General features: G+C 42.1%; 1 protein-coding gene across 2 annotated transcripts in view; it reads right to left on the reverse strand.

Annotated features, from left to right (window-relative positions):
• Window positions 1-26,558, reverse strand: part of foxp1b (forkhead box P1b) — a 156,534-nt gene that overhangs the window by 16,793 nt on the left and 113,183 nt on the right. Inside the window, exons 8-13 of one of the 2 annotated variants that reach the window (XM_069714524.1) lie at window positions 20,550-20,687; window positions 20,167-20,274; window positions 16,536-16,686; window positions 10,072-10,261; window positions 4,978-5,085; window positions 361-448 (exon numbers count right to left, since the gene is read on the reverse strand). In XM_069714524.1, the coding sequence (XP_069570625.1) occupies window positions 361-448; window positions 4,978-5,085; window positions 10,072-10,261; window positions 16,536-16,686; window positions 20,167-20,274; window positions 20,550-20,687 (783 nt within the window). The remainder of the gene's footprint in view (window positions 1-360; window positions 449-4,977; window positions 5,086-10,071; window positions 10,262-16,535; window positions 16,687-20,166; window positions 20,275-20,549; window positions 20,688-26,558) is intronic. The other variant, XM_069714533.1, reaches the window with a different exon arrangement.

A 26,558-nucleotide genomic window follows, 5' to 3' on the forward strand; every position in this document is an offset into this window, starting at 1 on the left:
TGCACTCTAGTCATTTTACCAAGTGTTTTATTGTTGGTGCCAAACAGTTAAAAGTCATAAATAACTTTAAAACCCAGTAAAATTCAAAATGTAATTATCTTCTCTACTTAGCCCCAGGCCCTTCATATATCTTTTCCTGGCTGTCATGCATACATAACACATTTTTAATGACTGGTTACTAGCAAATGTACAAAATTATTTCATTTTGCTGCACAACCTCCCCCTCCCCCCGGCCCCTCCTCCACGAGTGACCCCATGGCTGATATGAGACAAACAGGGAGGGGTTCGTCAGACACTGAGGAAGTGTCAGCAGAAGAAGACACATAAATATTTGGATCAAAACAACCGCTGGGACAATACCTGCAGCTCCAGCTGTTGTACGACCTGCATTTGCACCCGACACTGGGCCGTGCTCCTGTCATCCAGGGCGTGCTCATTGTTAAGATGCCTGGAAAAAAAGAAAAGAAAAAGGGAACACATAAAAAAATTTAAAAAAAAAAAAAGCTGCTGTCAGTTTGCCAGAGAAACTAACGTCCTAACGTCCTGTGATGTCTGGTATAAAGATGCAATCTGATAATTGAGCAAATGAATAAAATCTATGTGCTAAAGTTTATGTAAATATAATACAAACAAGCAGCATTATCAAGCGGGAATTATACGTATAATGTCTGCAGAAGAAGAAATAGTTCTTTTAACATACAAGAACGACACTCAATATTTTATGGCGGTCATGTCTGCTCCAACTACAGCTCACAGATAAGAAGAATGATTGAAGAATTTCAGGTTGGATCCTTTTGCTAAATTATGCACCAGTGCCCTAATGCCATTTCTTCTCACCGCAGCTCTCCTTTGCCTGGTTGATTTTGCCCTTTTTGGTGTTTTGAGTGTTAATTATATTATTAAAATTAAAGGAATTCAAGTAAAGCCAGAAAAAATTTAGAGGACAACAGGACAAGGAGATGGGATCTGTCACAAACTTGAATTATGGATATAATTATACGTGATTATTTTATACAGGGAAGATGTTCTCTTTTCCTGTGCGTTTATAACTAATCTAAATAAGTAGCTCGCCGGGTAGCAGACAGGGTTTTTTCTGTGATTTATATAAAATGGTGGAGATAAGGGTTCATGAGTGAAGGAAATATGATTGGAGGAATTTTATCAGCTGCCGCATGAATTACTGTTTGAAAATGCTTATGCAGGGGCATTTCATTAATCATTTAATCATAATCCGAGCAGGATGTTTGAACTGATTTCACAAATACCCTTTCATTTCACTACTTCATTATGCTCGCTAATGGATCCAATATATTATATATATCATAAATTATATCACATCTTCGGTGACCATGTAGGTCACTGTCACCAGGCATGTCTGTGTGTGCACAAAGTGGCACCGGCACATGAGAGAAAGGTGTGTACCGCGCCTGCTTTTTCACGTGCACTTTTTCCTGTCATTTACTGCAAATCAAAAATAGGCAGAGCCGACCCGCGGAGGCACAGTGGCCGCGACGGCGTTCTGATGGCCCAATAAATTTGATGCCACTGCTTTATGTACAGACAACACATTTGTGCATTAAACACCACATTTACACTCAGAAAACAAGACACATGAAGGGATGTGAAATTGATAGAGCTCTGCTTGAAATATGAAGGCTTCTGTTCAGCTCCGGTATTTTCAACCTTCAGGTGCATGATTTAAATCTTTATGGGAAACGTGGTCTTTTTACTCCTTCAGGTTTTTTCCTATTGTGTCTTGATAATAAATGTTTCAAAATGACTGTCATATACATTCAGTACATCAACTTAATTATTGTGGCAAAAAAAAAGAAAAGAAAAAGGAATTAAAATGGCATATTTTAAGAAAGTGTGGGCAATAACCCCCTTTGCTGAAATCAATTCAGACTTCTCTGGGATTTCCATTTGTTTGAGTCAAATAAATGCCCATTTAATTAAGTAGGTCGGAAAATGAGACTGGTAAACATTTCAGGACATCTTACTACATTTCAAAGAAGAAAATAATAGGTAAAGACGTTTCAACTCCAATTTAACTGGCACTGACTGAATTTTCAATGAAGGGTGGCCTACGTGAGCAGCTTTGGAATTTCTCAGTTCATAGGAGACATGTGCCCTGCTTCTTTTCATCCTTTGTTACATTCCACTTTATTTCTTCTAATGACATGGAGAGTCACAGTGCATAATTAATAGGAAATGAAATATTCAAATGGCCCTAATGCAGCCTTGAGAGGAGTGTCTGGACACGGGAGCAGGGGATACGGGGGGATTGACATCGAGAAAGACTATGAACGTTGGCATGTGTCACTTTCTGGACTTCAAATGAAGCCACTTTTAAAAGCTCTCTGGCAGGATGATAGACCCTGATGTAAATTGCCACAATAAAACACGTTAAATAGATATTCACAAAGTCGGCTTTTTACACACCAGTTAGTTTGCCTAAATTATTTTTTTCTTTACGATTTCTAATTATATAGACGGGAGCCACAGCTTAAGGCTGTCTCTGAGGGAGGTTTATCTTCTCCCCTTTTGCGTGGAATTTAAATTAAATGCACAAGTCTGTACAGTAGTAATTACATTTAAAATCTATTGAAATGTTCTGCATTGATTTTTGATGTCAAATAAATATTGGTTTTTATTTTTACACTTGTAGATTGTAGTTTTTTAGATTTATTTATTACAAAATTTGAATTTTATTATACATTAATTTTTGTTTGGTTTATTTGTATATTTTTTCATCGGTCTGCATAGTTTGCAGTGTTACAAAGCTGCATACCTTTTGAAACAGATTCTACACCGTGTTGAGGTGTGAGAGATGAGTTTTTGTGGTTTGAACAGACAGACAGTACAGCACTAGAGGGCACTGCAGTGTTTCATTGGCTCTGACCTCTGACTGGACACTGAAGAGAAAGGGTTTTGACCCTCATAAAAACACCAGGCTCTGCTGTGAACCCAACCCCACCCTCCTGTGTGCTGAACCCGAAAACAGGAACAGCGATTTGGTGCTTTGTATTTGTCGAGATAGTGCGTGTAGGTATGTCATGTTTTCTTTAGAAGATAAAATAAATACACACACAGTTTAAAACAACATTTGGGCCAGTGTTAGTTGTTACTGTTGGCATGTGGAGCTGAAATCTGGTTGACGTTAGAGTCCTCCTCACCTTTCTTTTTCCTCTGGTACACAGTGCACTGTGTTCTGCTGACTACACACTCAGACAGACAGACAGACAGACAGACAGACAGACAGACGCACGCACGCACGCACGCACGCACGCACGCACGCACGCACGCACGCACACACACACACACACACACACACACACACACACACACACACACACACACACACACACACACACACTTATCTGCACTTACATTTTCAACCCAAGGAGACTTTTGTAAGAGCATTGCCTGATGTATTCTTTGTTTGTATTTTTGATTCTTTTTGGGGGCCTGCAGTATCAGTCGCCAGGTTTCATGTGGAAGTGCTTAAGGGTTTGAGAGTTAACACCTTAGTGAGCTGCTCGCACTCTTGCCTGCTGTTAAACAAAGGCGGCTTTGTGGAGACTCTCCCCAAATGTTTTCTTAACATGTTCCAAGCAGTTTGAGCAGGCAACTAAAGTAAACAAGATGTTGCCATGATAAAAACACTTGTAAAAACAAAGCAGAGTGCACTTAGAGACTTTTTAAGGCATAGCTCTACCGGGCGCACTGAATTGAATTCTCCTGTTCTATAAACAAAGGGTGAGGCAAAGCCTGAATACAATAAATAGTGATAGATTGACGCAGACACTCCCAAAACTGAAATATGTGTGGCTATGTGTGAAAGTGTGTGCATGTATAATACAATATAATATATATAATATGATACAACTGTCACAGGATGTTTATTAAATAAAAATAAAAACACGTAACTGCCTCTTTTCAGTTACACAGAAACTGTAGAGCTACACAATCTAGTACAATAAGCCTTTCAAATGCAAACTGGCTCAAAGTGGATTCATGTAAACCATCAAAAGAGGATTCAAGATGTTGACAAGGACGTCAAAACTTTTAGCCGCCCGTGAGGCGGTCCTCTGCAGCACCTTTCTCTCCTGCGTCTGCGGGGAAACCGTGTGTTCACCGAGTGCTTGTTTTAGGATAATGGAATTGTGTCATATCTTGTTTAAAGTGCGACTAATCCGGGGTGACAGTGAGCCATTGATCTGCTGCCACAAGGCAGATGTTTTCATCCTCTCCGTAACCATGGCACTGTTATGTGTTGGATTACCTAGAGCGCACTGCACACAGGGTTGATCAGTAAACCAGGGGTCTGGACTCAAATGGGGAATCGGGGACTCAAACGGTGGCCTATGTCGAGCTGGACCGAGTCAAACCTGTTACACGGTTCACATCAGAAAGATGCTACACAGCGGGTGATGCTGACTGAACTGCAGCTGAAGTGCTGTACACATAGTTCATTTTAAAATAGAGGTGAAGTGTAACACCCTCAGTAAAATAAACAACACAGTAAACCAGAAAGCAAGCCACAGAAGTGAAGCATGAGATAGAGGGGGGGGGGGGGGGACAAACAGACTGTGAGGAAAAGGATAGAAAAAGCTGAGCGAAGCAGTCCAAGACGTGTACAACAATCCCCGTGTCCAGTGACAAGGGCAAACATGCAGAGCGCCCTAAGTGTGAGCTGCCACAGATAAACATCCTACCGTTGTTTGTTTGGGAAAAACGGCCCCTGTCACCATGGGAACTGCACTTATCACAGGAATTAGAGGCCCATGCCGTTCCCAGAAGGAGACCCCACCACAGTATCCTTGTCAAGAGAGGGCCAACCCAGACTCAGGAATAACAACCAGCTGCACCTGCAGCGCCTCTGAGTTGCTGGGGGTCACCGAACATGTAATCGACCCAACGAGAGGACAAACAAACTGCGATAGAAGCATACCTCCGATTATGACTTTTACTTACTTGAGGAATGAATGGAAATCATCAAACACCGCCTCACATCCAGGCCATTTGCAAACACCGTGGCCATAGAGAGGGTGACAGTGGTGGGAATGCTCTTCTAGCGTGGACCTGGAAGAGATTCAGAGAGAGTTTATCAGTAAAAACAGATCACAGGCACATAACACGATGACAGGTCAAAGATGATGGTTTCTGTTGTTAAGCCGATGCCTGCTTAGCACCTCCCTCCCTGTGTGTACTGCATCTTGTTTCCACATGAAAACGTTGACTTCTACTTGATCTGTGAACCTTGGGCTTTGTAGAATCAGTGTACCTGTGATCATTGCTCGCTCTGCTCTTAAAAGAGGGGACTCTTGTTGTGAGAGCACAACCAAATCAATATGTAATTATTTAGTATCACTGAGCCATGTTGCAATTCACTTTGATCAAGACTGCTTGGGGGCTCCCTGAGTCGTTGCTTTTCCGGTGCTGCCTGCTGCATCATGTCCCACAGCCCACCTGGAGGAGTCTGTACCACAACATGAAACCTCTACTTTCACACTGTGCACAAACTGTAAACATCCCCGCCTGGCATCAATTTATCTACTGACCAATCCCAAGTCACCAGGGGCTGACAAGTGTGCATCTATGGGGAGCGCATGGCGTGGTACAATCAGTCTAAATAGCAGGAACATCCCTGAAAAACAAACTTTACAACTTCTTCCATATGGCGAGAGGCGTGGAACCACAGCTAACCACAATCAGCGCTGAGAGAAAGTGGCCTGTGCGGAGGCAGTGTCTGCTAAGAGAGCGAGACAGGCAGCCATATGGGCACAGGCACTGTACAAGACACACAACTTTGAGCTACAAGAGCCTGGGGGACTGGCCTATATCGCTACCACCTGTGCTTCTGGCGGCTCGTGAGCACAATGCTGCCGCTTCTCCTCCAGCGTAAGCCTTGCTCTCTTAGACAACAGGACAGATGAGGAGATTCATTGCACCACAAACTGTTGTGATGCCACGAGAGAATAACTCCAGCCCCAAAAATCTCATTCTACAACTTCAGGGATTTCTTTGAAGGATCAAAAGGAGAAAAATAAATAGTGGAAATAACATTTCGCATGTTAGCCAATCATGCATCTGCTATTATTTGAAAATGGATGCAAAAATGAATTAGTGAAAAAGAAACTAATCTAACCACGGTGTGCCAATTTTGCAGGATTAAACAAGCCGATGTTCAGATTAAAATCTCATTTGTATCAATGTTAGTAAAGCTGTACCTCAAGTAGGAAATTTTAAAGGTCGTCACAGGTTTCCTTGTGTTATAATTACTTTCTTAAGAGTTCACATTGTTCATAACATATGATAATTGCATTGCAATTAGGAAGCAGTCAAGCATTCATGAATGTGGTTAGCAGCTTTTTTCCTCCTTCTTTCAAAAGTCAGAATTTTTTTTATTCAATTATGAATTATGCATTCACATTAAGACCTCTGTTTTGATACAGCTAATAAATAGATGGCAGAAGACCTATTATAATGAGTTTTTAACAAGGAAATGTGTGGACTGGTGAAGGTAACGCCGGTTTTTAATTTAAAGAAATCGTTTTTTTGTGTTTTTTTTATTCTTTGAGAGGAGGCTTGTTGGTTAATTCTGTATTAATAAGGTATTGAAATGTGGAGTGCACTGGGAATCAGTGAGCACAAAGCACTGTAAGGGGCTGGAGCCAGAAGAGCCTTTTTAAACGGTGGATGGCTAAACAGTAGTAAATGACAGAATTTACACTAAATGAGCTACATTAGTGTAATAGGAGAAGAGTGTAGTATTCACATTTGAGAACAGGTTCTGGAAACAAAACAAAAATGAAAGAAAACCGATCAGCAGTTGCTCGCGTTGCGTTAAATTTGACTTGCACCCACGACAGGTCTGTCAGGATGTTATTATTGTCAGGCAGCCCGGGGGAAGAACACTCTAATGATCTTGTAACAGCGATGAGGAAAACCATGTCATCAGCTTCCTTTAGAGGAGAAGGAACATTAAAGTGCCTATAGACCCGGACAGACAGCGAGTGAACCTTCCAGGTGTTGCGCTGTGTTTATGTGTAGACAGACAGGAGCAACTGCACACAAAGATGATTTTGACAGCTGCTAGCCAGTTGTTTTCTAGCTCACTTATTTTGATGAGATGCTTTGGGCCATAAACAAGTCAAGATCTATGGCAACCTTCGCTGATGGACTCAATCTATCAGCAAAAGTGGGAAGATTGATGACCACCACACTAGGTCAGAGTCTGGCCACAGTGTGTGAAGCCAGTCACAACAGTCTCCCTCACCGATAGCGTATTCTTTTGTGCCCTCCCTCTCCATCCGTACCCACCACCCTCCCCTCTTTAACTCTCCAGACATCACACTGGATCCTCTCCTTCCGTCTTCTCTGTGCCACTGCATGCTTTACCCTGAATGATTTAATTATCATTTTTTCTCTCCTGTAAGACAAATGAAAGGCAAGAGAGAGATGAGAGTGCTGTGCCAAATCTGATTATTTATCTCCTTAACAGATTGCTGTGTTACAGTCCCTGAGCTGTGGTTACTGATGGTTGTTGGGAAGTAAAGTGGGCCAAGCGCTTTGTGAGGATGCTCCCCCTTACAAAGCTGATGCAGCACTGTATTGGGAATTTGTGCCAGATACAGATCAGGCCCGTTTGATTTAAATAAGCAAATCATTGAATAAAGATGACCTGGCTCAGGGGTATATCTCTATCTATGCATCACAGTTCGTGGGCTGGGAAACAACACGGGCTGACAGATTGAGTGACTCAGGCTCTGGTCATATCGGGGATGTTAGTGAGACAAACACAAATCCCAGCCTGCCTTGCCAGAGTGTTCTTTGAAACAACTAAAAGCAGGAACACGTGCCTCATCTTCAGTGTGTCAAGCCGGCAGTGATTGAATTTCTCCTCCTTCCTTAAGACGGAAGTGCAAAGCCGGTGAGTGATTCCTGTGGATGCACTTAAGGTTTTAGTTGCAGGCGTCGTTGTGCCTGGGCAGATTTTATATGACACATGAAACTAACTACATGGTACTTAGGGCCTGCTGTAAACCAATCTGAAGCCAGTCGGGAAAACAGGCCCATCAGCAGAGAGGCTTGTTTCTGTTGCATGACAAAAGGACTTGCAAAACCGCATCAATTAAAAGTTCATTAAGTTCAGCACTGGGAGGATGAGTGGATGCTCTCTATTTACGCCCAGGCCGGCCCAGCCCATTATCTTCAACCTGATTATTCAAATCCCTGGATTATAACACAGACGTTTTCTCAGAGCCTTGCTTAGAATAATCATACTTAATAATATTTCATTTTTCTTCCCATGGACTCTGATTAGAATTGAGTCTGCATCATCAAAAGAGAGGAATAATGCTCTTGATAGTTGTGCGATTTAAGTGTTTCAAAATTAACACAAGAAAGGATTATTGGTTGCGTGAATCTAAATTAGCACCATTCAGCATTTAATAAGCACTGTTTTGTGTTCACTTTGTATCAGTCATCTTTCTTAGTAATTGCACATTTGAAACTCTGGGTAGGTTCCTTGAACAGATGGGGTGGATGAGAATCACCTGCTTGGTTTTCTGACAGATCTAAGATACTGCGAGAATATTCAGACTGAGACTGCCTTCTTCACTTAAGCTTGTGTTAAACTGCCGCTGACATCTTCTTTAATCTCTGACAGTCAGCGCGAGGCAGAGGGGCTGCTAGCTCTTGCGTTATGTCTTCTCCGATGTTTCATGGAGCCCTCAGCTGTGGCTGGTTCTTGCCTTTTTCTGCCATCGATGCTCACCTTGTTTGCTCGCTTGCGACAATGTGTGATGGAGTTAAGCGAGTCAGTATCCTCCCCTGCGATTTGTCTTTAACCACACAAAAAACAGACATTCAGCCAGACGCTGGATGAAGGACTGGAAGCCTGTGGATGCTGTCAACTGTGGGAACAACTAACGCCCATTTTTTTTTAATTTTTTTTCTCCACTGAGGGGAACTTTGAAACAGTAAAGAGAATAAGTCTGTACAGGTAGTATGTCAAGAATCCATTTATAACCTATAGCAGTACTTAAACAAAATAAATATCTGCTTTTCATCTGTATCTCTCCATCAGTGAATCAGAGTATATCCTCTCTGTGTCACTCAGATCCTCTCTACAACCCCCCATGTCCCTCCCCACTGGCAGCCCCTCTTCACCTCCAAAGGCCCGCTGGTTTACTCTGCTGAACATGTTTTCAACGGCATTGCTTTCATAATGACGTGTAGGTTTTGATCACTGAAACACAAGTCAGATGTTATGCAGTGAGCTCATGGTGCCTGGAGGCTCCTCACTAAAAGTTCAAAGATCAGGCTTGGGTGCAAAAAAACAAGCAAATGTGTAAGATGCCAAATTAATTCCTTCCTTAAAGAAACATGCGCACACACACACGGCTCAAAGAGCAAATGCCTTTCACAGATAATTCATCCTGGTTTTCAAAATATGATACACCCAGTGTTTGTTTTTGCTAGCCTGTTGTTCTTGTTATGTTTTTTTTTTTATTATTCTTAAACTGACAGGATTATTCTACGTGTCAACAAGTTCCCAGTGTACAAGGAAATGTTTTTCTTTTATGAAAAGGTAACCTAAAGATTCTCAAGGAAATGGAGCTGAAGTCACAGCTGCACTTCTCAATGTGCAACCGAAAAAACAGACGGCCGACTCGCTGACCCCCCTCATTAATAGTGTGGTGATTCCATTTCGACAGCATGTAAATTTCTCCAAATCGCTGTATTCCTTCCAGGTGTTCCCCTGAAATCCCCAGGTGTATCCAGACACAGAGAAGTGATGGCGTTGGCCTTCATGAGGATTTACAAACTGTAAATGAATAGTAATCTATACAAATGAAGAATAATTCACATCAACAATTACCAGTTGGAGTTTAGAAACACTGCTTTTGAAAACCAGCGTTGTTTAAAGGCGTTAGCTGCAATCAAGCTGTATGTCTTCACTGACCCTTAGTGTCATTGTGAGAACATGCAAAGATTGTAAGACATATGGAAAGACAGGAAAAGAAAACAACTAGAAAAGTGCTTGCAGATGGAAGGACTCACCCTTCTCTCTTGTGACTCATGTACTGCCCGTTGGTGGAGGCATGCTGGTTGAGGAGTGGGTTCTTTGGCGGTGCCGGGGAGGATAGGTCAAGGCCCCGGTGGCCGTTGTTGCTGCTATTGTTGTGCTCCTCCTTCACGTGAGCATTTGCCACCTCTTTCCACAGTTGTTGCAGCTCTGCTGGAATCATGCCTGAGACAAACAAATTGGATAATTAAATCAATTAACAGCTAATCCAACTCTGTTCTTCATCACTTAATTAAATCAAAGCGTCTGTAAACAAAGCCGAGTATTAATTAGAAAATATTCCACTACAGGGTAATGTACTGAGAGCGCCCCCCCCCTACCCCAAACCCGCCTCTCTACGCCACCTCCTTCTCTCTCCATTTTTCCTGTGATCTGAAGCATGTTTGTATACACAAATCCCTGGCATTCACACAAATTTCATGCCCAGAGTAAATAATTAACAGCCAGACAAGGCATGAAATCTGAATAATCACCATCATTTTCTCCCAACAACAGAGATGTGCAGAACACACACAACAAAAAGTTTACAATAGCAACACTAGAAAACATCCCACCCCTGTCTCCTTGAGAAACAGGACCCTGGGGTAATATTCTCAAAAGCGCATTAATGTGCAAAATACTTAAAGCTCTGCACCGCCTCCAATTGACACAGAAGACTTAAACCTCATTTAACAAGTCAAGCACACTGCAGCTCACATAGTCCTTTGAAAAAAAAAAAGAAAAAAAAATTCCCTTGAAGACAGAAGACATTTTTTCTGTGTGCTAGAAACACAACTACAGAGTGCGCGTGTTTTTTCTGCCTGAGTGACAGCAATCCCGACACTCAGGGCCAGACTCGGGCTGAAGAAGGATAATGCTGTGTTTGTGCACCCCACTTTCCGTGTCTCAGAGAAGAGAGCCTTTTGTTGGCGCACAATATATACTATATGCCTCCATCTATGGTGCGTCTGTTACTGTGCCAGAGAAGTCTGCTTTCACTTGACACAAATGAGGATAAAGCTGATATGTAAAATAAGATTAAACCTCATGGGTGAGAATCTTTGGCTACTTGTATTTTCAGTCAAAACATCTGGGTAAGCCTGATCTTAATAGCACTGAAAGATCTAACAGCTGAATATATGTGCATTTGTATTGGGAATTCAAATCCGTGCTTAAATAAGCCACATGTTTTACGCATGCTGAAAGAAGCCCTTCGATATGTGGTGAGTTTAACCACAGAGCAAATGGGCAAGACCACTCGTTTAACATTACAATTAATTAAATCCATTCGGAAAATGAGCACTGGTAAATGAAAGATGATTTGCACATGCTTATCTACTTGGGTTTATATTCTCCGGATCCCCCCTCCCCGTTTCTCATCACCAGCTCTATAGATACCAGAAGTGCTCCTTTCAAGCACCAGATTGTAATACATTGTGTGCAAAATGCTTAGTCTTAATTTATTCCTGTTGTGGAAAATAACTGTGAGGTGAAGATCTCAATACGATCAGCAAAAATATTTTTAATTTGATAAGCTACTAAAGATTTTAATTATGCTGGTAATGGAGAACATTGGCCTAATGAGGCGGAGGACTCCAGAGAGACGGCAGGGGCTAAGAACTGTGAAATGAGTCTGATAGGATTGCTGTAAATTCACACTAGATCGTTTGCATATCAAAGAGCAGGAAATGATTGCAGGACAAATCAATAACCTTTCCACGTTCCAAGGAGCGTCTTTCCTCATTCGAATATTTCAACACACTCGCTCTATTCTGTCTGCCTGTATTCTCCCTTATTCTCTTCAATGCCTTGATGTGCCCTAATCGAAGTGCACGTCCATGACAGGCTAAACATGCTTAATATTGCAGTGTGTGTGTTATAGCATGCTAATCCACTGCTTGTTGATTTCCAGTTGCATTATCAAAGGATCCATTGTTGTTTTGACGGTATAAAGAGACTTTGGAGAATCATTTTTTTTTGGTTTCTTTTTGTTCCGTGATGGCTGGTTGAGAAGGGGAAGGTCACTGGTGATGCGAGTGTCCTACGCTCCGACAGCGGGAACAATCATTTTCCCCCCCACTTGGTGCCCGGTGACAGTGGGCGATGTATTTTTAGCCGATGTGCTTGACAGGGCAGCCCACACTGGCTCAATTACCCAGCAGTCCTGGTGACCCCAACACCACTGTTTACTCGGATGAAACCACAGCGGATAGAGCGGTCTGATGAGAGAGGTAACGGAGTGGGACCAAGCTGTCTCTTTCTGGATCTACTCTGTAGTTTTATTGCTCTCCGTTCGCCTCTTCCTATCTAACCCTAACCTCTTCAAACTCAACAACAGCTATGGCTCATGATTCCACATAAATGACAATAAAATATCATTACACTAATGTCTCAGCAGGTACTATATTTTGTGTTTGGACAAAATACATTGAGTTTCTCTCCATCTGATTACAGTGGGAAACATAATGACATTGATCTGTAAATCCATTTTCTTGGGTCCCCAGTTTGTCCATCCTTTAAATGCCGGATTGGTTTATCTTTCCGCTTTCCATTTTTCAACACAACTTTTGCACTCATTACGACTCGGAAATACGGACAAGCACTTTAAAAAATGTATGTTGTTGGGACACTTGATTGATCACCGGTCTCCCAACTCAATTTTACCTCTGCAGGTAGCACTGGCACCGAGACAGGCCGAGCTCTTCAACCTTTTCCTGTCCTTGTCCCCCTGCACCCAGGTGACCATGTTCAAGCAAGCAGAAAGTTGATTTAAGGTTTATAATGACATCAGTTGCAGGCCATCATCCCCCAAATAAAAAATGGCCCCCAGTGCTCCGGGCTCTTTAAACCGCGCTGTTACTTCTCGCACACAGTGCCGGTGCCATGGGGGGACAGTGACATCGCTATTAGTTTATTGTTCCGTCAGACTGGGACCTTTACTGCACCCCTGTTTATGTTGCCGTAATCACTGGCCTGCTGATATGCACCCCTTAGGCTTGAAATATGTCCTGTCCTAATGCTGCAGGAACTATTACCAGTAGGCCACTGCTGGACGTATCAATCACTGACAGGTCAGCTGCATTACCCACCGCTGTCCCTGATGTGCTGCTGTTCTGTGAGCACTTCGTGGCTCGCCACATTCTTTGCTTTCATATTACCGACAAATTTGTCTTGTCACTGTCCCACTGGCCTCCCTTGGACAGCTTAAATGATGTTGTGCAGCTATGAGAACTCAGTCTCTTGCAGAGCAACCTCAGAGGGCGAGGGTCCATTTTGGCCAGGAACGTGCACAAACAATGGCCACCTCTGTGACCCACAAACACAAATGCAAAAACACACACACACACACACACACACACACACACACACACACACACACACACACACACACACACACACACACACACACACACACACACACACACACACACACACACACACACACGTGCAAAACCTGAGCTTAAGCAACCACTGACTCACTTATCAGGTCAAGAGGACAGGCATTTTGTGAGGCGGGTGAGGGGGGGTGGTTGGATCACATTTATATTTATGAGAATTATATCCTCCCCAAACACATTGCTGTAATTTATAACAGATACCGTCTGGCTGCTTCCAAGACTTTGAACATTAATGTCAAAAGAATTCATGACAAGGGAAACAAATTACACTCCGGATAATGTGAGCAATTGTTTTTCACTCAAAACTGCTATCTACAAGTTTATACTTAATTAGTGCTATCAATTTTTTTGAAAAGCTAATTCATATGCATTCCTTCGGTCCATCGTTTTGGCAGAACAATGACTGCAATCTGTCACAGCCAACAATGTAACTAAGCAGAAAACTGATATAAAACTGAGCTGTAAACTGCATCAAAGAACCCCAAAAGCACACCTACTTTTCTTTAATTACTCTGTTACAGTGATCATTTGAAAACCTTTTGTTGCTTTCATTGTGCCGGCACGAAAAATAAATATATATACTGCATGGACTGCATGCGGTAACAGCGGCCTTTTAAAATAATTATATTGATATCTACATTTTGAAATGAAAGAAATAAGAATCATCAGTTAAAAAGTCATGGCAATTTACTGCCCCCAAGTTTGAATCCATAATCACCGGGACCCAAACAGAGCAGATCAACTCATCACTTCCGACGCAGCGCTAACTGCTAGCTGAATATTGCAGATTAGATCTGAGCACCATAGGCCTGGCCCGCTGATGCATGAAAGAGTTTAGTGATGTGGAAAACAGAAAGGTCATCAATAACTTCAAACAGTCAAGCAGAAAATGCATAGAAGAGGAAGACAAACTGGGGGCCTGAAGCGCGAGCGTAAGTGTTGTAACAGCTGTCGGAGAGTTAACCATCGGTGGACATCAAGGACAAACTAATCACGTTCAATTGGTTGTTACAACTGAAACAAAACACTAATTGTATGTGGGGAGATTCACTTCCTTGGCTTGATGTTTATGCAAACAACATCTATGAGAAATGGTTAAGAGTATAATTAATTTCATTGTATTGTTTAGGCTGAAAAATTCCTCATAAACATCCAATTATTCAGATTTAAATGTAAGATGTTTCTTTTTTAAAAAAAAAAAATTTCAACAAACTTTTTTTTTAATTTTGTTGTACGTATGCCACCTCACTGGGTATGCTGATGCACTGTGTGAGGCTCTAGTCATTTATGTTTTGTCAGTTGTTGAACCTGTGGATAAATGAAGCATGTAGTGTGCCACCTATCTATAAATAAAATAATAACTAAAGTCACAGTTTTAAGCATAAACGTGTTTCAAAAGTTGAGCTGTGCAACTGTGAAAAGGATATAAACTCAGTCCACTCACTTTCCAGATAAGATGAGATGCGTCAGAAGTATTTGATGATGACACAGAATAAACAGGATGTTCTGTGCCTGTTGTGAAATCTATCAAGAGTACAGTACCTAGTCATATCACTCATATAATGCTTTACTCAAGGGGTGTGTGAGTGTTTGCCAGACATGTGACACAGAGCAATTCAGCGAAGCACACTCATAACACAGCGATGCCCCACGCCTGTGCCCATGGCAATCATCTGCAAGCGGATGAGTGATTCCATACCCAGACCAAACAATAACACCACTGTACAAACCGTGTTTGTGTTTGCCTATTACCTAAGCACCACCCTCCCCTCCCCTATATTTTTATCTTGTTATTTCAAAACTGTTTGTCTTAGCTGGGAATGAATAGTCAATGTCATGTTCTAAAACCCTTTTGACGCCGTCTTTGTCACAAGGTGGCCACTCCTTAGCAAAACATTAAAGAATAAATAAAGAAATAAACTTCTTGGCCAAACAACAAGTATTGACTCCCTATCGAGTAGGAGGCGGTTTCACAATGACAAGTTCACTGCCAGTTTGCGGACAATATATCCAGTCTTCCTCCTGGCTGAAGGAGACTGCTACTAGGATGCCAATCACAGGAGCAAGACAGTGAGTTGAAGGACAAAGTGTGGATCTCTAAGAAGTGGATTATGTTACTTCTATATTCTGGGATGATACTAAACAAAGTGTAGCAGACCAGAATCAAACTTCAATTGTGCAGTGAAGAGTGGACTAAACCTACAAGATGCCATTTAATAAATTAGCATTGATTTAAGATTCACAGTAGGTGTGTCCTGAGTCAGTGCAACCATGTACAGTATGTGGCCACAAACATAAGTGGTACATTGTTCACTGACAAAGCAGATTTGTACAGGTATTGTAGTAAGGGAATAACAGTGGCAGGTTCAACCTCCATTTTTGTAATACACTTACAAGCTGCAGTTTTAAAATAGATTCCTGTTTAAATTCTACAATTCTACATCAATAGCACTGTGTGAGATTCTGTCAAAAGTCATTTTAATAATGATTTAGTTTTTTGAAAATACTATACACTTACAATGTAAGCTGCCTAGTTTTAGTGCAAGGATCATACTTAATTGGACCATTTACAAGTTTCCCCCAGAACTTTTAGCAATAAAAGGCTTGTGAAAGAATGATTTTCACGATGATTGTGCAACTAAAAACATTCAAAATGATTTTAGATGTGTTTAGATGTCATATAGCTACAGTGATTAATTTCTCTGGCTAGATATTTTGTTAATTTTGCAAGATTTGAAATACACAGTTAGTTATAAGCTATGTTGAACTACAATTGTAACAGGTGGAGGAAACTAACTGCCCAAAATGGGATTGTTTAAATGCAAGGCCAGGATCATCCATTGTATCAATAGAAAGATAAAACAGGATAATCATCTCCACGGTTTTGTCTTATAACTCAGAAATATTTCATCAACAGCAGGCCAAATATTCATCTGCAAACAAACATTAGCGCTTGCAAATATATGAGTGAAAAGAGTCATACCAGGCGGCTTTGTTGCGACAAAGCGCAATAGTTGACTGATGGACAGGAGATATGAAGTGCTCTAGGCTGATATACTGACCCTGAGTGAGGGAGTGCAGCGGCAGGCCGGTCTGTCCAGGCTGGATGGTGAGCAGTCCTTGCCTCTGAAGGTTGAGCAGGTGCTGCTGCTGGACCTGCTGGACCTGCAGGAGCTGCTGCTGGAAGGCCAACTGCTGTGCTGACACCTGCTGCTGGTAGCACACGCAGACACAAAGATAGAGAGGCACACCATCAGCCGACACACATACTGTCTGTAGACGCATTAACAGCCAGTGCAAACAGGGAAATCTGAATTTCAGGTTTGTACATTCCTGGATTACTGTACACCAAAAGCATTGTAAGTTCTAGCCCACAGAGTAAGTTGAGGTTATAAAATTCTCACTTCAGAACAACATTTAACATTTTTTTTTTTTTTTTTTTTTAAAGCTTAATGGATTTTGCGTGTATTAACACACAATAGAACAGTGTAACAGTGTAAACTGTGTCTTTCGTGTGGGTTTGTCTGGGCCCACTTAAGACAGGTAGACTATACATCTCTCTCACTCTTAATTAACGAGGAGTCGGGAGGCAAATGACAAACAATGAAACAACATAGTTAATCATTCATAATAAGAGCCACAGGAATTTAATTACAGCCATTCATAATTCAGCAAACAACGTGTGACTAAATCAAAGTGTTTAATAACCACCCTAGCAACTCTCACAACTCTCCCAGGCATGGCGCTGAGCTCAGGGACACACTCGTCCCCCAACCAGCGCAGCAAGCTGTGTTCAATCACAGAGTGTGGACTGACTGAGAGATAGCTGTTCTGTTGATCTTACTGTGCTACGGCTGTTTCATCAAGAAACATTTAATGAAATACTGATGTGGCTTCACTGATTTTGGGTAGGGGGGGTAGGGTGGGGGCTATTTTTGGCTCTGAAAAGTGAAACGTGTGAACTTTGATGGGATACAAAAAGTGATATGAGAGTGAAGAAGAAAATGGAAAGGGGAAAAAGACAAAGTCAGAATAATAAATAGAAGGAAATTATCTAATATCCACAATCTCCTACGAGTCAAAACAAATGAGAGATGCTATTTAGATAACAGGGGCACCGAGGAGAGAGATGACTTTTAACCCCTTCCATCAATCCCTGTTCTAGTCAACTCGACAAAATGTCTGTTATTACCAATTAAAGATCTACTGGGATACCTTCTGTATTTTCTAACAGATGAAATAGGCACGCCTGAGACTCAACAGGATGCCCGGCCTGTTTATGAGTACACAAGGCCAGTTGTCAAGCGGCTGGAAGGAGAGGAGGGGGCACTAAAAGCAGTGGCGGGGCTGCCAAGCTGTGTACCGCACCCTTTTACCAAACACAGGATACACCACTTTGTTTACTTCTCACAATTGAGTGCATACAAAAAAGGTCTCAGTGCAACTCGGCAGTCAGGTCACTTGCTGGCGGCTCTGAAACCACTGAAACAGCCAGATAAAAACGGGTCCCCTCCGCCCACCCCCGCTCGGCTTGTCAAAAGGCTCTAGCGGCCTTCCTTTCCCTTCCTCCGCCCTGGCTGCCTGCAAATAAAGCTCTGGGCAGGGCCGGTCTGTTACAGCAAGCGGGATCATCTCATTGGATCAATCAGGGGAAGGAGGCACTTTGACAGTGGTAACAGAGGGTCATAATTGAAGAGTAACCACATGCATCCACAGGCTTGTGTGTGATCCAAAACAAGGGGAGACGGTGAGACGGCGAAAGAAGAGAGACATGATAGAGATCTCGGGGAGGTTTCAGAGAGATTCAGGATGCAGGTGGCCTGTGAACTTATCTGATCTGTCCTGTTTATGAAAGCCGGTTGGTTCTTTTTCCCCTTCCACCAGTGTGTGTGAGAAGTTTTTTATGTCTTTGGTGGTTCTCCGTTCACCAGCTCCTCCATGACAGCTCGGGAGAAAGATAATAGTGCTACGGGGGTGGGAGTTCACAAGGAACAATGTCTTTCATCAAAACGCTAAATAAATAGAGGGTGGCTTTTCAGAAAAAGAAAAAAAAAAGAAAGAAAGAAAGAAAGAAAATCGAGTATTGCAAATGAATTTAACTCTCTCCTTTTCACATTTTTTTTTTCTTCTGGTCCCATCAGCTGACAGCAGCTCCTGTGCGCTCCCAGCATGCAGACACATTAAAAACCCCAGACCCAATAGACCAAATAAGAGGTTAACAAGAAGTGGCACGAGGGAGAGAAAAATACAGTCCCTGACAAATGATAAAGAGTGGCACTGGCAGGCCTTTATTGTCAAGCTTCAAATATAAAGTTAAAGATCTTTGAAAAACTAAATTTTGATGTCTTTAAAATAAAAGAGGCACAAAGCAACAACAGGGGGTTATTGTCTGGCAGCCACAGGGGAGTCACTGCATAATTCTTATTCTGTCTTTTGATGGCTGCTAGAAATGCGAATGAAAAAGAGAGCGAGCGATGGCAAGAGAAAGAAAACATCGGCAGAGGGGAAGAGCCTCTCGAGGCTGCATCCATTTCCTGTGATCATACATAATATGCTTCAAAAGTAGTTTTTTTTTCTTCTTTTATTCTCATGCTCCATTCAACTGATCAATTGCACCTCCTTGTCTCGCCCCCTCACCTCCCCCCATCTTTTCTCCCTTGCTCCTCTAGTGTTTACATCAGATGCGACTTGGTGACAGGCCCTATCTGAGGCCGAGGAGCTCTGCTGTCATGTTGATTTATGGGAGCATCATGCCTCAACTTGTCCAAACTGAAGCCCGCAGATCATTAATTAGGGGAGCTACGACTTTGAAGTTGGGAGCTTCGACAGCACGCGGACGTGTGCGAGTGTGAGTATGCGTGGATGAGTGTGTGTCTGCTTTTAACACTGTGCTTAATTTTCTGTGCTTCCTTTACTCTCCAAACATGGAACTCAATGGGGACGAGAGCGCAAAATTTCCCTGATTGTCTTTGAACTTCTTCTGACCGCACAATGATAATTTGCTTTGTCCACGGTGATGCCTGTATCCGCCTGTCACTAACACGCATTAAGCTGCTGCCTATGAGCAAGCCCTGCTGTACTATGGGGAGCGAAGGAGAGAAAGCAAGAAAGGGAAAAAAAAAAAAAAAAAAAAACTCAACACAGGCAACAAAGCTGGGAGCGCTCTCTGCACTGATATCTCACAATTACATGCCTTCTCTTCCTCTGCCATTTCCATGTTAATTACCGAGAAAAGCCTCTCAGATTTATATGCTCTGTGTTTCTGCCTTTTTCCCGTCTGCCTTTCATTATGTCCTACACAAAGCGCAGAGGAACGGTCATCTCTTTGTTGCGTAGGACACTTGTTTACTTAAAAAAAAAAATCTTGAACAATGGATTGAGTTTCGGGCTCTGTAAAATATTATACTTTTAATGTGGGGACGGGTCCAGAAAAAGACACACTGTATTCTTAGCACTGTATCAGTCAGTTGTTACCAATTATCCAGCAAGTCTGACATGCTAATCAGAAGCATGAGTGCACTTGATTCCCCCCACCAAACCCCCCCCCCCCCCACACACACACACACACACACACTCTCAGCTTTAACCACAGTCTGAAAGCAGATGGAGTTGAGGGAGGGAGCACACATGCCTTCCATGCTCTGTCTGGCCAATGTTTGGTAATGGCAGGCGGTTGGAGTGATGTCAGCATACCTCTTTACTCTGCTTGCTGCCTGCATGTTGCTGCTGTTGCTGCTGCTGCTGTAGGAGCTGGAGGTGGAGCTGTTCCTGCTGCTTTTTGTAGAACTCTTGGAGTTGCTGCTGCAAAAGAGACAGGAAGGCGACATGTAAGTCAAAAGTCTGTCAGTCATCTAAACTCAGCACTGAGAGAATTTTCAATACTTTGAGGAATGCCGTCTTTGAGGCTTAGAAAAGAGAAGAAATAGCAGTTCAAAGTGAATTTATCTTTGTGAAACATGGTCTATACATAAGAAGAATTTTATTTCAAACTGAGACATTCACCATTTGAGACATGATGGCCTTGTCTTAAAAAGAATACATAGATATTCATGACATTGATGTCAGTTGTACATTACCTGCTGTAACATGAGGGCCTGCTGCTGCTGGAGAAGAACCTGGAGCTGCTGAGGGCTCAGGACTTGCTGCTGAAGAATCTGCTGCATCTGCTGTGGAGTTATCACTTGAGGTGTCATCATAGCCACTGACACTGGAACCTGCGCAAACACACACAGACAGATAGATAGCTGTCAAAAGACATGGTCACGAGTGCATTATTATAGTACAGAATTAACAACAACAACAAATCCATCCTTCCTTCACAAAACTTTAAACTGAATTCGTCTTTATTGTCACAAGCAGGTTAAAGCCCTGTAACAAAGTAGTTAAATATGTACAAAACAAATGAAAGCGATGACTTGCTTCTAGAAATTCTTTTCAAGTGTCATCTTGAAGCGTCACAATCTGCACATGGCCTCCAGCAAACTCACAAACAGACACATTATAACCCCTGTGACCATTATGACACCAGACTGAGTTGGGCTAAAGGACACACGTCAGCCAGCCCTGGATCATCCCTGAGTATACTGTATGCCCAGTGAAGCCACCCCAAGTATCATCTTTCAACCTTCTTTCTCTCACACGCGCACACACACACACACACACACACACACACACACACACACACACACACACACACACACACACACACACACACACACACACACACACACACACACACAAACATCATCTGATACGATCTGCATCTGCTGCGATGCTTCTTGGAGCTCGCAGTTTATACAACGCGGCAAATATGTCATACCTGAAGACGTGAAGGATCGCCTCAAAAATGCTGCGGTTCAGTCATTGCACACGCACGCCATGTCATGTGAGAACATTTCATTAGGGACGCTGTCAACAGTGATCTATTATTGTGAAGATATAGAGTGCCTGGAGGAGGAGGAGCCACAGCGAAGAACACACAGGCCTCTAACTAACTCCCAGTAGAAAGGTGTGAGTGCATGACTCCTCAAAACAAGTGATTTGTTGTGACACCGAAAGAGCCCCCACAGTTGTCAGGGTGCCTTAATTGCTGCGGTGACATAAGGAACTTGGAGTGTGTCTGGATGCTGCCACTCACTGCTATGATGTGCAATACCATTAAAAGCTCCTTTCCTTCACATTTGGATGACAAACAGCAACTAAGATGTGCTTGATACTGCTGCATCTTTGCAATTGTTAACATGTTGCGGTGTTTTGTGTATGCGCACGAATGCATTAGTATGTATGTGCATAAGTGAGTATTAAAATGTACTCTCTGTCTCAGGCTGATGTCAGCAGCTGATAGAGCAGACATAACCGGTGACAGTCTGTCTTCACCAAGGTTACCCAAATTGTGTGGCCACCTTATAGCTAATGACACCCCTTTGAATTTTTCATGCTTTCCTGAATGTAATTTAGCTGTTTAAAATCTCGTTCGGTAACTAAGGAGCTTTTCTTGACGCACACCCTGCATGCATATCACCTCATTCTTTCTCCCCATTGTAGCATAAAACAACAACAAAGCACTGCCATAATGAACAGCTTGTACTGGAAATGCAGAGGAAAGGGCAGCGATGTCAAATAGGAAGGAGCAGCATTGAAGCTCTCCGTTAACTTTATTGAGCAGGTCCAGGCTACACTGGGCTGTGTTGTTCCAGCCCCAAGAGAATGACAGAGGCTCAGCCCCACCCAGGACTAACACACACTTCACATTTCTCATTTCCAACACCAGGCGTAGGGGTGCGCGGAGGAAAATGCAATATTAATTCCCCCCTGTATTATGTCTTAATATGCAGTTCATCTTGACTTTTGCACATGACTTGTCCTGTCATTTGCATAGCCCCTGCCTCCCATTTCCTAATTTCACAGTCATTATCCACTGAAGTCCTTTTTTTCTGGGCATCACTAATTTTGATGAACTATTTTGAAGGTCAACCAAGCAGCCTTGTCTTGCTGACACGCATCATCATGATGTGATATACAGTTCACATCTAAACGTGACATTTACCCCATGTGTAGATATGATAAATAATAATGTTTTACTTTTACTGCGTGCATTAAAAAAATCTACTCCATATTTGTCATGCTCTATTTTTTTTGCAGCGTGTAAAGCAGTACATTTTGTCTTATTTTCAAATGCATAATCATTTTGTCATGGAATATTACACAGTGTTACATGAAAAAAGGCGAGCAAATCTCAAATGAACACAGAGGTTTTACACACTTCTCAATAGCTGCCCATTTCATTTCATATTACACTGAGATTTCCTTCTATGTAACTATTTTAATTTTTTACACCTGAGGTGTATATCTCATCATGGTTTCACACTTCGCCTTGTCAGGAGCGTCTGGCTCACAGTAACTACAGCTGGAGCAGATTCCTCTGTGCACAGCCCCAGCGAGAGGCTATTACAGACCCCCATTTTATTACCCATTACTACTGAGGTCATTAGCAGCAAGAGGGATTGTATGCTTCTTAACCTATTGATCAATGTAACTACTACCATTTAATCCTGTGCTGAAGGAGTGAAAATCTGCCTAAGACTGGGTCCTATTGAGTGGAAGGGCGGGAGGAGCACTTTAACTGAAAAATATTGCCTTGGCCGCTGTATCATGCCCATTTAACGCAAACACAGGACGCCAGTCGCCATTTAGAGCACTCCCATATGGTACACTCCCTTATCTCTTGGATAACATCATGACTCCAGATGATCCACAAAAATATATCACCATCTAAAGATAGTCTAAAAGGAGTCTCGTACTGGGCTAATAACTGGAGGGATCCACTGAGCCCAGCTCTAATCTACTCTACCAATATGAGGGTGTGAAAAAGAGGACATTCTGAGGATGCCAGAAATAGCTGACGTTTATGAATTTCACAAAGGTGTGGTGCTCTCCAGGTGCCTCCAATACATAAACATTCAAACCTGAAACATTCTCACAGCTGCAGAGTGACTGGAGGCAATATACTGTACCAGCACAGGCCTGCTGGCCAAACATACACGCACACAAACGCAGACAAACTCAAACACACATGTACAGATCTAAACTGTGGCATGTTAACTGCCACAAGTACACACAGGCACATGTGCAGCCCATAACACACTGCATGAAGAGTAAAACCATATTTTCCATTCACAGTAAAACAAAAAAAAAATAATAATAAAAAACCTTCAACGTGTACTCAGTAAAAAAAAAAAAAAAAAAAAAAGAAAAGAAAAATGGCATGAAGAGCAAAACATTTAGAAATCAAATTAAACATTATTCATGTTTAATAAGATCCATACAGTGTTTTCTTTTCAATTCAAAACAATAACAAAACAATGTCAAAATATTCCTTTTGTTCTCAGCACCGCCTCTGACCACGCACCGACATGTGTACGCACACAGTACAGAAAGCATTTATCATTAAAGGACACCAAGTGCATTATTGAGGGAAAAAGTGCAAAATATGACAACCTAATGAGGGAAGACACACCGCACATCTGAAAACACGAGCGAGTCACTGATTCACAGTTAATGAAGATGCTCCCCGAGAACCCCTTCCTATCACAAGTCAGAGGTCAAAGCCTGGTGAAAAGGAGTAGGGTGAACGACGCTGTACGATAGCCCCTTTTCTCCGCACCGAGGCAATTAAGAGGAACAGGAATGAGGGACAAGGAGGTGCATGTCAGTGAGACCGGCACAGACCGGCCGCAAAGGTGCAGCTTGGCTGAGAGAAAAGGGAAGACGAAAAGAATTATCAAATTTTCATTTGTGCTCCCAGGGGTCATCTTGTTTTGTGGGGGCATCAAATGGAATGGAGAAGTAAAAAAGAAATAACAAGCCCCAGAGAAATCACAGAGTCGAGTCCGTTTGATGCTGTTGTTTTACCTCGGCCTGCTGTGGCGCAAGGAAACAACTTCCCCTCCTGACTCTGATCTCCTGCATGAAAATGTCGCCAAAATGAGGATTTCACGGGAGCTATTGTACTTAAGTGATGTGTGAACATAATTAGCCGTCGACAAGACTAATTTCATATTACCCATTCAGGTTGATTGAAATCTCTGAAGTGGAGAGCATTTATTTCCCTCTAAAAAAAAATAGATGCTGCATATTCACACCAATGGTTTTTTCCCTTAATAATGATAATGATGATAACAATAATAATGCCTTCATATCAATTGTATGTAACGGCAATTAAAAGACAACACAATTTGGATTATTTAGAAAAACTAAAAAATTTAAGAAGCAAGAAAAAAACTACAATCCCTACACATGTTAAGAAGCTATAATTCCTTCCTCGTCATCCACAATCAAGCTGTTTTAAAAATATTTACAGCACAGATAAACAGGATAATCACAGCCACATTTTGCCTCCATTCACCACACTCCATGTTCTGGATTCGGGGTGTAGGGATGCGAGGGGGGCCGAGGCTCAAATTATTGCAGCAACTGTAAAAACAAAAGTTAAGATTGCATTTTAATTAACTTGTTCGACTACAAACAAATAGTTTTTTTTTCTGCCGGAGCTCGACCCGGTGTTGGGTTTAAACAAACAAACTGCACGGCGACGTGAGCGAGCTCTCACCCCAACAATAACAGCTGAGCTGCAATGTGGACGTTGATTCCCACACTGGAGGCAGCCACCGCTGCAGGTGACCACTGCTGAGAGGAGAGCACACAGGGCACCCTCCCTCTTCTCTCACTCACACACACACACACACACACACACACACACACACACACACACACACACACACACACACACACACACACACACACACACACACACACACACACACACACACACACACACGCCACCATTTGCATCCCTATCAAGTAATGTGTTTCAGAAAAATGTATTTGTAATTTTATTGTAGAGAAAAAGAAATCTATAAAGACGTCTTATTTTTTTTATAAAATTCAAATCATGGAAAAAAAATAATGATTAATAGCAATAGTTCACTATTAAAACCAATTCAGTCGTATATTTTAGTTTTTTGCTTCTTAAAAAAAAAAAAACATTCATGCTCTCTTTAAAAAAAAAAGAAAAAAAAAGAAGAAGCTTTCTACATTTTTGCATGTGACTCAATCTCCTGTCACTTTTTGACCTTTTAAGCCACACCTCCAAGTACATGTTTCACAAGGTATTTGAGTTCTGAAACCTGACGAATTCAGGCCGACTTCTGTCCCACACACCACCGTTTTCAATATTTTCACCTTTTCCCGGAAACATCCTATAATCGCTGTCAGTGTAAAACCGTGTGCCGGTGATATACAGTTCACCAGCTCCGCACAGTTACGCAACGCTGCACGTTTTCAGATGCATTATTTGAGTCGGTTGAGATTTAATTAAGATCACAGCCTCTAAAATCCCTTTCAAATGAAACTGTAGTCAAAAGACAATGGCTGACACATCCTCGAACAGATTGTTTCTATTCTCTGCACACCAGCAACGCAAAGTTAATCCTTGTTTCCATGACGGCAGACAAGAGGGACACAAATGATGTTGCTTCTTGACACTTTGTAGTTGTGTTATATGATTCATATAAAGTGTACACCGAATTAATTAAATCATATATAAAAAAAATATTCAGTGTCAGAGGGTTTGTAACATTAACTAAAAATCAGGATATGTCAAATGTCTTTTTGCCCGCATTGTCCCTAAAAATCCAGTTGAATTTTCTAGGTGCAACATGTCAACACCTTCACGTCCCTTAACGTTTTCAAAATATGTAGGTTGTGACTGAGATGAGGAGTGAAAAAGACCTTCTGCCATAAAATACTCCACACCATGTAATCTCATCATTATCATACCATCTCAACCTTTGGAAACACATGGCATCTCAAGTGTGGAGTTAATCTTCCTATTTGAAACAGAGACGCACATACTCCGAGCAGTAATGACCCTTAAAAAAAAACGCTGAATGTAACCCTTTTTCAAGTAAAAACATGTTTTAGTCAGGAAAGCCAGGGAATAACAGCAGCGAGCAGCTGGTGGCTCACTATATCACTGTTAAACTATTCCCCCATCTCTCCTCTCTGTCTTGCCTGCCTGCTCCAGC

The sequence above is a fragment of the Brachyistius frenatus genome, unplaced genomic scaffold (genome assembly GCF_029030835.1).
Source record: "Brachyistius frenatus isolate BFR_SWC_R1_liver_20210118 unplaced genomic scaffold, ASM2903083v1 Contig_4, whole genome shotgun sequence".
NCBI classification, from domain to species: domain Eukaryota; kingdom Metazoa; phylum Chordata; class Actinopteri; family Embiotocidae; genus Brachyistius; species Brachyistius frenatus.